General features: G+C 36.5%; 1 protein-coding gene across 1 annotated transcript in view; it reads right to left on the bottom strand.

Annotated features, from left to right (window-relative positions):
- Positions 1-12,628, bottom strand: part of ASCC3 (activating signal cointegrator 1 complex subunit 3) — a 336,073-nt gene that overhangs the window by 96,240 nt on the left and 227,205 nt on the right. Inside the window, exons 27-30 of the mRNA XM_019967310.2 lie at positions 11,030-11,196; positions 10,774-10,919; positions 10,533-10,653; positions 8,221-8,363 (exon numbers count right to left, since the gene is read on the bottom strand). Of these exons, the coding sequence (XP_019822869.2) occupies positions 8,221-8,363; positions 10,533-10,653; positions 10,774-10,919; positions 11,030-11,196 (577 nt within the window). The remainder of the gene's footprint in view (positions 1-8,220; positions 8,364-10,532; positions 10,654-10,773; positions 10,920-11,029; positions 11,197-12,628) is intronic.

The raw sequence follows: 12,628 nt of genomic DNA, 5'->3' as shown, positions 1-12,628 counted from the left end.
TGGATGTCGTCTGCTGTATAAGCACTCATCATTAGGAGAAATAAAAGGACCCAATGGAAAAATATTACAAAATGTGATCCATGAACCGTCCATGTGTGCCTATTCCTGCCATACCATCTCTACTTCAGTCCACCCACGTAGGCCCCATGGGGTACTTTTTATGTGAAACTGACTGAGGGAAGAAAAATTTCAAATGGCTTTGAACAAGATGGTAGCACTATAAGAAGTACATTGCTGTGGTATTATGGTCACTTGATGCATGACTCTAAAGAAAGAAGTAAAAGTTGACTGTAATGTATTTCCCTGTCACTTTACTGTAAAATAGAGATGGAGCGAACTGATCATCCACTCTTTACTCTGTAGTTACTGATTAGCCAAACGGCCAGGAGCTTGGCAAGAGTGCTACCAGAGAACAAGTGGCAAGAAAGCAGAAGTTTTATGTGGATGAACTTTTAAAACGGTCCGAGAATAAACAGCTCCCTATATCCCATGAAGATGTTTACCAAAAAGTTAACAGCAGTGTGGAAAACGCTGTTAACAGTCTAGTGGGCATCTGAGGGCACCCAACAGCCTCTCTCCCAGGCCCTAGGTCTTGTGCAATGGTTCATGTACTAAGTGGCTCCATCCCGGGAGAGATGAACTCTGCCTGAGCTAAACACAGGCTTCCATCTCCTCGGGCAGACAGACCCACTGCTGCTGCTGCTCAGCACCTAATATGTGAGCGACGCATAAAAGCCTGGGCCTGTTGTAAGTACTTTCCCCATGGGAACAGACAGCTACTTGAAATTATACTGGACCCTTTTGAGCACAGAGGGGACATCTACTTGAGACAATGTCTAGAATGGACAATATAGATTTTGATTCTCCTATGCTGCCCATCATGTCCTGTCAGTGCCTTGAATGGCAGGATAACTGAAGAAGGCTTATACATCATCATGATCTCCTGTACGATAATGCTTCTTACTGAGGAACTCACGTGATAGAGAAAGATTAAGACAAAGAATGCCAGGAGATCCCCTGTTCTTACTATGTCTCTCATTACCCAGAAAGAGCTGCCTTTATAGATCAATGACTCAGAGAGAATGTGTATGGATGCATTTGGGCAGCAGAAGGGCTGTGCTGAACCTTCACTGTTTATAGGCAGCCTGTGCCTGAACATCTCTCAATACAGGCCAAAGAAGAAAAGATATTCCTTACCCCTGCTGCATGCTAGATACTGAAGCTTAGGCACTTAGATGTTTCTGTCTTGGACCTGAAGCTCGAGTTCAACTCAGTTCAGTTGCTCAGTGGTGTCCAACTCTTTGTGACCCCGGGGACTGCAGCACACCAGGCTTCTCTGTCCATCACCAACTCCCAGAGCTTGTTCAAACTAATGTCCATTGAGTTGGTGATACCATCCAACCATCTCATCGTCTGTCGTCCCCTTCTCCTCCTGCCTTCAATCATTCCCACCATCAGGGTCTTTTCAAATGAGTCAGTTCTTTGCACCAGGTGGCCAAAGTATTGCAGTTTCAGCTTCAGCTTCAGTCTTTCCAATGAATATTCAGGACTGATTTCCTTTAGGATGGACTGGCTTGATCTCCTTGCAGTCCCAGGGACTCTCAAGAGTCTTCTCCAACACCACAGTTTGAAAGCATCAATTCTTCGGCACTCAGCTTTCTCTATGGTCTAATTCTCTTATCCATATATGACTATTGGAAAAACCATGGCTTTGACTAGATGGACCTTTGTTGGTAAAGTAATGTCTCTGCTTTTTAATATGCTGTCTAGGTTAGTCATAGCTTTTCTTCCAAGGAGCAAGTGTCTTTCAGTTTCATGGCTGCAGTCACCATCTGCAGTGACTTTGGAGCTCAAGAAAATAGAGTCTGTCACTGTTTTCATTGTTCCCAATCTATTTGCCATGAAGTGATGGGACCGGATGCCATGATCTTCATTATTTGAATGCTGAGTTTTAAGCCAGCTTTTTCACTCTCCTCTTTTACTTTCATCAAGTGGCTCTTTAGTTCCTTTTGCTTTCTGCCATAAGGATGTTGTCATCTGCATATCTGAGATTATTGATATTTCTCCCTGCAATTTTGATTCCAACTTGTCCTTCATCCAGTCTGGCATTTCGCATGATGTATTCTGCATATAAGTTAAATAAGCAAGGGGACAATATACAGCTGTGATGTACTCCTTTCCCAATTTGAAACCAGTCTGTTGTTCCATGTCCAGTTCTAACTGTTGCTTCCTGACCTGCATACAGATTTCTCAGGAGGCAGGTAAGGTGGTCTGGTATTCCCATCTCTTTAAGAATTTTTCAGTTTGTGGTGATACACACAGTCAAAGGCTTTGGCGTAGTCAAGGAAACAGAAGTAAATGTTTTTCTGGAATTTTCTTGCTTTTTTGATGATCCAACAGATGTTGGCAATTTGACCTCAGGTTTCTCTGCCTTTTCTAAATCCAGCTTGAACATCTGGAAGTTCATGGTTCACATATTGTTGAAGCCTAGCTTAGAGAATTTTGAGCATTATGTTGCTAGTGTGTGAGATGACTGCAATTGTGTGGTGGTATTCTTTGGCATTGCCCTTCTTTGGAGCTGGAATGAAAACTGACCTTTTCCAGTCCTCTGGTCTTGCTGAGTTTTTAAATTTGCTGGCATTCTGTGTGCAGTGCTTTAATAGCATCATCTTTTAGGATTTGAAATACCTCAGCTGGAATTTCATCACCTTCACTAGTTTTGTTCATAGTGATGATTCCTAAGGCCCACTTGTTTTTGCACTCCAGGATGTCTGGTGCTAGGTGAGTGATTACACCATCGTGGTTATCTGGGTCATGAAGATCTTTTTTGTATAGTTCTTCTGTGTATTCTCGCTACCTCTTCTTAATAGCTTCTGGTTCTGTTAGGTCCACACCGTTTCTGTCCTTTATTGTACCCATCTTTGCATGACAGATGATGCTATGAACATGCTGCACTCAATATGCCAGCAAATTTGGAAAACTCAGTAGTGGTCACAGGACTGGAAAAGGTCAGTTTTCATTCCAATCTCAAAGAAAGGCAATGCCAAAGAATGCTCAAACTACTGCACAATTGCATTCATCTCACATGCTAGTAAAGTAATGCTCAACATTCTCCAAGCCAGGCTTCAGCAATAAGGTGAACCATGAACTTCCAGATGTTCAAGCTGGTTTTAGAAAAGGCAGAGGAACCAGAGATCAAATTGCCAACATTTGCTGGATCATGGAAAAAGCAAGAGAATTCCAGAAAAACATCTATTTCTGCTTTATTGACTATGCCAAAGCCTTTGACTATGTGGATCACAATCAACTGTGGAAAATTCTGAAAGAGATGGGAACACCAGACCACCTGACCTGCCTCTTGAGAAACCTATATGCAGTTCAGGAAGCAACAGTTAGAACTGGACATGGGACAACAGACTGGTTCCAAATAGGAAAAGGAGTATGTCAAGGCTGTATATTGTCACCCTGCTTATTTAACTTATATGCAGAGTACATCATGAGAAATGCTGGACTGGAAGAAGCACAAGCTGGAATCAAGATTGCCGGGAGAAATATCAATAACCTCGGATATGCAGATGACACCACCCTTATGGCAGTGGTCATGTATGGATGTGAGAGTTGGACTATAAAGAAAGCTGAGCGCCGAAGAATTGATGCTTTTGAACTGTGGTGTTGGAAAGGACTCTTGAGAGTTCCTTGAACTGCAAGGAGATCCAACCAGTCCATCCTAAAGGAGATCAGTTCTGGGTGTTCACTGGAAGGATTGATGTTGAAGCTGAAACTCCAATAATTTGGCCACCTCATGTGAAGAGTTGACTTATTGGAAAAGACTATGATGCTGGGAGGGACTAGGGGCAGGAGGAGAAGGGGACGACAGAGGATGAGATGGCTGGATGGCATCACCGATTCGATGGACGTGAGTCTGAGTGAACTCCGGGAGCTGGTGATGGACAGGGAGGCCTAGAGTGCTGTACTGCATGAGGTCGCAAAGAGACAGACATGACTGAGCAACTGAACTGAACTTGCATGACACAGTCCCTTGGTATCTCTAATTTTCTCTAGTGTTTCTCATTCTATTGTTCTCTATTTCTTTGCACTGATCACTAAAGAAAGCTTTCTCATCTCTCCTTGCTATTCTTAGAACTCTGCATTCAGATGGATATATCTTTCCTTTTCTCCTTTGTCTTTCTCTTCTTTTCTCAGCTATTTGTAAGTCCTCCTCCAAGAACTATTTTGCCTTTTTGTATTTCTTTTTCTTGGGGATGGTTTTGATCACGGCCTTCTGTACAATGTTATGAACCTCTCTCTGTAGTTCTTCAGGCACTTTATCAGATCTAATCCCTTGAATCTATTTGTCACTTCTGCTGTACAATCATAAGGGATTTGATTTAGGTCATACCTGAATGGTCTAGAGGTTTTCCCTACTTTCTTCAATTTAAACGTGAATTTTGCAATAAGCTTGAGAGAGTGATGCAAGACCCAACCATTTGGGGTTAATGGTGGGAGTGGTGGCTGTCCAACTGAGAAATCCAAGACGCATAGCAGCACATGCCTACAAACCTTTGGAATCACTGCAGGAGCCTTCATAATGGTAAATATGAAAGAACATTACTATTATTAGAGTTTTCTCATTCTGCAGTATGATTTCACATCAGTGATACTTTCTAATATTTTACTTTGATGCTTTACTGGGTTAAGAATCTAGATAGATAATTTCTTTTGTCTTTGCTGATAATCAAAATAGAACACATATATTCTTCCTTGGTCACATTCTGTTTCTCCATCCTCTTCAGATTTGCCGTAGCTTTCTTTCCTCCCTCCCCTGAATCCCTCCCTTCCCACCTCCACATCTAGGGACACTTCCTGACTTCACACCATTCAACTGAAGAATTATTTTGATGCTACTATCTTCCACAAGGTCTCCCTACTCTATAGCTGCTGGGATAACTGCTCCCATGCTTACCCTGCCTCCTTTGAATGCTCAAGTTTCCTACCCAGAGTACTCATGACCTACCACAGAACACCAACCTGACACTGTCCAAGAAGCAGCAACAGGAATAGTTACTAAATGTCTAGGCCAGGATATCATGGAGAGTAACTCTTACAAAAATTGAAGCCTTGAAAAAATCCTAATTCATTTAGAGGATTCAACAGTGAAAACTTACTTTATAGTAGGTTTCAGTATAATTAGATGAATTCACATAATAATCAGTTGTAAACCCTCAGAGAATTTGACTTTAAAGGTGATGGCTTTTAGTGGCAAGAATAAAAACAAAGCTTGGGTTGTCTTATTCTTGAGATGTGCTTAGTGAAACAAAATGTCCAGAAATGACATAATTTCCAACTGGCCTATTTTAGCAATGAAATATATGAAACAGCAAAAACCATGTAGGTAATTTCTGTATGTTCTAATAAGCCTTGGTGATAGATTTTTTGCTTAAAAAAAAAAAAATACAAAACAGAGAAGTAGTTTCATACAATGGTGAGCAGTCCAGAGTTTCTAAGGCCTCACACCTTTAAATGAAAAATAAAGAATAGTAGAGTTGAACTACAGCTGGGGAGAGCACATGAGGTTCACATTTGAGGTTCATGTGAGTCACATATGTGCTAAAGGCACAGTTCTTATATAAATATGCTTTGAGCACACATCCCCAAATGTAAATAGCTACCTTGTACCCTGACTTCAAAGAAAAGTCTCCATTAGGAACACTGCTAGGGATAAGAAACAAGAGGAAAAAAACAAAACCAAAAAGAAAATAAGGTTAGATAGATGCTGTATATAAACTAAACTGTATACAGGTATATATTTTATACATCAATTTTTCAGCATTTCCTTTAAGTCAAGATAATGTTTAAATACAACAGGGTCATTTATTTGGGCATAATAAGTAAATAACACAGGATAAGGAACTTTTGACAAAATTATTTTGATTTTAAATTATCTTGAATTATATACCATGTATATACCTACAAATCACATTAAAGGAGTAATGACGAAACTTGAAAGATAAATGATGGCTTTCACCCTACTTCATGGGTTATGTGATAGCTTTTACATGAAGTTAATTTTGGGTTCTGCTACTTATTAGTGATTAATAAGGTCATCTGTGGTCCTACATAAGAACATCTTGAAATATTAACTGTTGCTAGTTAACTAATGTTAACATATGACTGTAATATACACAGGACCATCCAACCCTAAATGAGTTGTGAGACATGGAAGGGTAGGAATATGTGACTGTTGAGACTGGCACTCGTAGGCTAGGAGCACTGTGATTACTGTCCTTCAGGCCACATGAGATGTGCAGGGAGAAGGAAGACAATGCAACAGTTTTATCACTGATTTCAGCTACTTTTTTCCAATCGTAACTCCAGCTAGGAACATATTTTAAAAAACCAGAAAAGTGTAAGGAAGAAAAAATCACTATCAATCTATGGCAGGAGATAGGAGAATACCTACATTTAGAAGTACTGGAAGGAATCACAAAGAATCATATTAACAGACTGTTTCACATAAAATGCAAAAACTGCCATTTGAAAAAACTAAAAGACACTCAGTGAACTACCAAAATTTACTAATAAAGCAGATGGAAGGTTAATACATGTATATATAACTAATACATACATATGGAAAAAAGTAACATACTTCATGAGTGACATGCCTCATACCAGGCATACCTCATTTTATTGTGCTTTGCAAATAATGTGGCTTTATTTTTTCTTTACAAACGGAAGGTCTGTAGCAATTTCATGTTGAACAAGTCTATCAACACCATTTTTCCAACAACATTTGCTCACTTCATGTCTCTGTGTCATATTTTGGCAATTCCCTCAGTATTTCAAACTTTTTCATCATTATTTTATTTGTTATGATGATCTGTGATCAGTGATCTTTGATATTACAATTATGACTTATGGAAGGCTCAGATGATGATGGTGAGTGTTTTTTTTAGCAATACAGTCTTTTTATAATAGATTAAGTTATGTACTTTTTTAAAGATATAATACTATTGCACACTTAGATGACTATAGTATAGTGTAAATGTAACTTTTATTAAGCACTAGGAAAACAAAAATTTTGTGTGATTAGCTTTACTGCAATGTTTGTTTTATTGCAGTAGCTGGAACCCAATCCACAATATCTCTAAGGTATGCCTGTATAAAGTTTTAGGGGTGTATGCATGGCTATATGGTATTTCAATTTGGTAAGGTTCCCACACAAATATATTTTTAAAATGCTGTACTGCAACAGATAAAAGCCCAAAGGAATGAAGGGACAAAAGAGAATAAAATTAAATATATGGAAAAAAATGTTCAACTACAAAAAAATTAAGGCACACATTAAAACACTAAAACAAGAAACATTTTATCTATAACAATAAATTACAACAAGTGAGCATATACTGAGACTGTTACTCTCATACACTGCTGACAATTCATACATCAATAGGGATAATCAAAATTGGTACAGCCCTTTTAGAAAGTAATTATCAGTGTGTATGAAAAATTATAAAAAATGGCTACATTATTTGAACCATTAATTTAAAATTTATAAGTCTGTACTCAGGAAATAACTCTAAATAAAGAAAAACCCATAATAATAAAGATGAATGATTATTTAATTATAGGAGAAAAGTACAATGGAATAGTCATATAATAGAATTATGCAGATATGAAAACATTTTAATGATGCTTATTACTTAAAGGACAATAATAGGCTTTACTTTATCAGTGTTTTCTAAATTTTTGAAGATGGTCATGTTATATAGTTTATACAAAGTTAATTTTGCAAAATTGATTATGAATTTCAAGAGCAGTGAACATTCAAATATTATGAAAAAACTTAGCCAAATATTAAAATATACATAGGTGATGAAGTTAAAGGGAGAAATACAGTAATAAATGGGAAGCCTGGGTGACTCAATGGTAAAGAATATGCCTGCAAGGCAGGAGGCATGGGTTTGATCCCTGGATCAGGAATCTCTCCTGGAGAAGGAAATGGCAACCCACTCCAGTATTCTTGCCTGGGAAATCCCATGGACAGAGGAGTCTGGTGGGCTACAGTCCACGGGGATGCAAAGAGTTGGACATGACTTAAAAACAACAGCAATGGTAATAAATAGATTAAAACTAAACATAATTATATATGTAATTCCCATTATGCTATAATACACACTAATTTGACAGGTATAAGAAGTAGAATTAAAATATGTTGCTTACCTCTCTTTCATCCATATTCAACCACTGCTTTGGATCTTCTTCAGTAGCTAGAAAGGCTATCAATTCCAAAGCAGTAAGGCGAGTTTGACGTCTTGATGAGACAAATATCAAAACAGGTTTGGCTGGAGAATGGCTTCTAATTGCTATTGAAAAATTGTAGAAAATAAAATAGTAAGCCACTTAAACTAGAATCTGAATTTCATTAGGATATCAAACAAATGCATGAAAACTAAGGATGTAAATGATTTAATCGAATTCTTAATTTGGTCATGAAATTTTAACATTATACTGGAGAAATGATAGGAAAGGAAAGGTAGCTGTCTCTACTTAGCGGAATTTTTTGCCCAAGACAGGGAAAAGTGAACTATCTTGACTCCTGGTTCAGTTCTGACCTGCCAAGGAAGGAGACTGAAAAGCTGAGACTCTCCATAAACAACTGTATATGGACACAACTGTACAGGGATACTAGATCTCAGGTTGGGTTTTCTATTTTTGAGTTGTGTTTCTGCTTGCCTAAGCAATGATACTACAGAGTTAGTTGGTCCTGGGGTCTGGAGAGAGAATCAAGACCTGAGGCAGGGGTGGGGTTGAAGGAAAGCCACAAAAAATTCCTTTTATTTTTGTCCTGTCACCAGTAGATAGAAAAATTAAGTGAGTTTGTATCAATAAATTAGCCAGATATGTCATAAAAATGTTTTCCCCAAAACATAAGCATAAGGTTTAAAGTGGGAAGATAAGAGAATGCAGAAGAGAGCTGAAGAAAATACCATGCTTGAATCCATGTCTGAGTGACGGCACACAGGGAGTAGGCACACAAGATAAGTAGTTTGAAAACTGGGTAATAAGACCGAAAAAATATTACTTAAATAGCCACACAAATCATTTGACTTAACTGGGATTGAAGTTTCTTTGCTATGCATAGGTTCCAAAATACTGATAAGATGGCACAAGGAGAATTTATACTTATGTGTACATAGGTCTCTTAAAACAGAGATATGAGAAATTTTTATACTAAAAAGTACAACTTCCTTGTAATTTCTTGTTTGAAATGTGAGCTGCAGAATTTCTTTTTTATGGGGTAAAAGAACAAGGTTCATAAATGGAAATGTTGACATGACCTTGGCTATATTCATACCTAACAGTGAGAAATAAAGCTACCACAAAATCATAAATGTAAACTCAAAGAAATATAGTGATCCACTACAGGTATAATAAAGAGTTTACAAGGATAGCTGCTGTACTTATGCAATATTTAGAGAAGTGTAGGCATAGTTAATTTACTGTTGATTTACATAATATAAATTGCTTCATTTCAATCACTGGTTTGGAATCAGTCATTCCTTAAATGGAACCAATCCATCAAACATACTATGAAAAATTAACACATTCACAGTTGATCAGAATTTATAGAATGCAAATGGTAATACTTTGATAAATCATATTATAGATACATTTAAAATACACATATTAGCACAATATTGCTATCATTGGTGCACATAATCATGAATGAATGAATGTGCCTCTTTTTTAAACCTCAAACATTTAATGGATTTTTGCTGCTGCAAGAACAGGTGTGGCTGAACAGCTCACGGCAGATTTATTGTTCATTAGTGATTTTGTACAATGCTTCTTTGGAGGTGTAAATAATCTGAACTGCCAAGATTGGTCTCCAGTTCACAATCAATACTTTGCTTCTGTCATAAGGCTAATTATAGCAGCTAAAAAGTCACCTCACAACTGTCACCTCACAATCAACAGCAGTTCACATTAGAGAATTTATTTTGGAGGTTATTTTTAATTGATATAATAAATATTCCTTATGCAGCCTAAACATGAAAACATGTTTCAATAAAATAGGAGTGTTATTCTTAAATCTTTCCTGCCTGCCTAATTTGTTAGAAAGGGAAAAACAAAAAATAAAACATAAACACATACCTAGCCAAAAACAGTACTTAAATTTTTCAGATGATTTCTGATAAAAATTAGTATTATGAGTCTAAAATAAATATTCTACTTGTCATTTACTCAAGTTACTATCATAATACCTTAATAAATTAATTTTAAGAATAATTTGATTTTTTTAGAGTACATACATTTATTCTACTATGAAGACACTTTAACTTATGAAATCAAACTTTCAATAGTCAGTTCAATATATACTAATATTCCTCAACAGTTAAGGTAAATAGTTCTAGATATTTGTAGAAGTTGGAGCAGCACCACCCTTTCAAAGAAGCCCACGATATTTAGAAAGCATTTAAAGGCCACCATACAAAACGGTTGTTATTCATCCCAGGAAATCTGAAGCTTACCCTGAAATGTAGGCTTATTCATACTAGCCATACGAGGACAGTAATGTTGACCTGGGAAACCCTGAATGTGAACTTCCAGTGGAACTGGGCGTACTGATGGTCGGAAGTTGAACAAGCCCATCTAGAGTAAAAAGGAGAGAGAAACCATTTCCAGTTTTTATACTTTATAATATTCTACTGCCTCCTTAATAAGGCCCTAACCCATACCATGAAATGTCTGGTTTACCAATCTTTCACATACCTGACGAATATTGAGCCAGTCAGCAAGGTCTCTGGCATTAGCTAATGCAGTGGATAGTCCAACTATCCTAACAGGCTTTTCTGTGTGGGATGAGATGAAATTCGTTCGAGATACAATGACTTCTAGAACAGGGCCTCTTTCTTCCCCTAAGAAAGAGGAATAATGGATGTTAATCATTTAACAAGTCCTGATGCTAGCTGCTGCAGGTATGACGAGTCCAAGTTTGTAAACTGGATTCAGATGCAGTGGTACCCACCGAGCAGATGGATCTCATCTATGATGAGAATAGTGACTTGCTTTACATAGTTCCTATTTTGCCAGCTTCGGCTGACTCCATCCCACTTCTCTGGTGTGGTCACAATAAGGTCAGCCTTGGCAATGGATTTCATATCAGGAGTTACATCTCCTGTCAGTTCAATAACTCTGCAGGAGAATAAAAATGATCCCTTTAAATTTTCAGGTAACACATGAGCTTAGAAAAAATATGGCCTTCAAAATAAAATTTTACTATGCTTAAAACTACTTTATCTCCCTTTGACTTCTGAAATTTTTTGACTTGAGTCCAAAACAGGTATTTCTTAATGATTCTAAGATGATTTCCTCCCATAAAATGAAGAATGTATAAAAGCAAATCACTGTAATCTAACTTCTATGCAGATATGCAAGAGTATCAAACTTTGTTTTGATTATGTTTACAAAGTCTCTACCCTTTGTGATTTTACAGAGGTGAACTCACACCTCCTCCTTATGTTGGAATAAACACCTTTCTAATGAGGGGAAGTGTTAACTTATTAAGACAAAAGGAGGCATTCATTAAGAATATGATTGTGTGTAAGTTTCATTTCTTTTCTTAGGTTGAAATTGTCTAGATATTATAGGCAAATTCAAATATATAAGGACACAAACAAGGTCAGTTGGGGCAAATATTGTCTTCCCATTCTGAGAAGATCTCAGAATTATTGTGAGAAAGAAGGAAAATTGAAGGCTAACTCCAAATTTTAGGTAACCATGAAGTCATTTTTATATCTGTTTTGACTTTCAAAAAACAGAAAAAAAAATCAAGATTAGTTCCTCCAAGGATAGCATTCCCAAAGCTTTTTGTTCCTTTTATTCTTTTTTTACATTTTATTTATTATTTTGAATAGGTAATATATTTGTATGGTTCAAAGTATATATATATATATATGTAGTAAATAGTCTCTGCAAAATGGATATTCTCATCACCTGATTCTCATTCTAAAACAAACACATATTTATATTCTTCACCAAGTTTTAAAAACAAAAGGGGAATACTTAAGTTAAAAACATTTCTTTAAACAGTATCTTGGAAGATCTATTTCTCAGTATATAGAATTCATTTTTTTCATAGAGTAAGACAATATTTTCATTGTGTGAATGTGTCATAATATATTTAGTGATGTTCCAGCAGTCACTCAGGATACATGCAATCTTGCTATTAAAAAAATATTATAATAAGTAACCTTGTCAGTAGTAAAAAAAATTTTTTTAAGTCATGTTCTCCAATGATTTTCTTTTTCTTTTTTTGGTAAATTATTTACATGCAAAATGCCTTCTAAGCAGTTTTTGGAAGCTACTTTGAAGTGTGTGAAAGAAAAATAGAGACATATCTTATTTTTCTTTTGTTTTTGAATCTAAAGTTTTGAGAAAATTTTCTTGCCAAATAAAAGTTTAAGTAAATTAAGGGCTTTCATTTTTCAATCTTGAAACAAGTGAGAATATTGATAACATTTTAACTATAACACTTTTAAATAAAATGAAAATCATTTAAAAGCATTCAACAGTTTTATGCAAATCTTTTATTTCCTGATCTTTTTCAATTATTCATCACATATCT

This window comes from Bos indicus, chromosome 9 (genome assembly GCF_029378745.1).
Source record: "Bos indicus isolate NIAB-ARS_2022 breed Sahiwal x Tharparkar chromosome 9, NIAB-ARS_B.indTharparkar_mat_pri_1.0, whole genome shotgun sequence".
Taxonomy (NCBI): domain Eukaryota; kingdom Metazoa; phylum Chordata; class Mammalia; order Artiodactyla; family Bovidae; genus Bos; species Bos indicus.
Note: the sequence above shows the minus strand (reverse complement) of the source record. Positions and strands in the feature narration are given on the sequence as shown.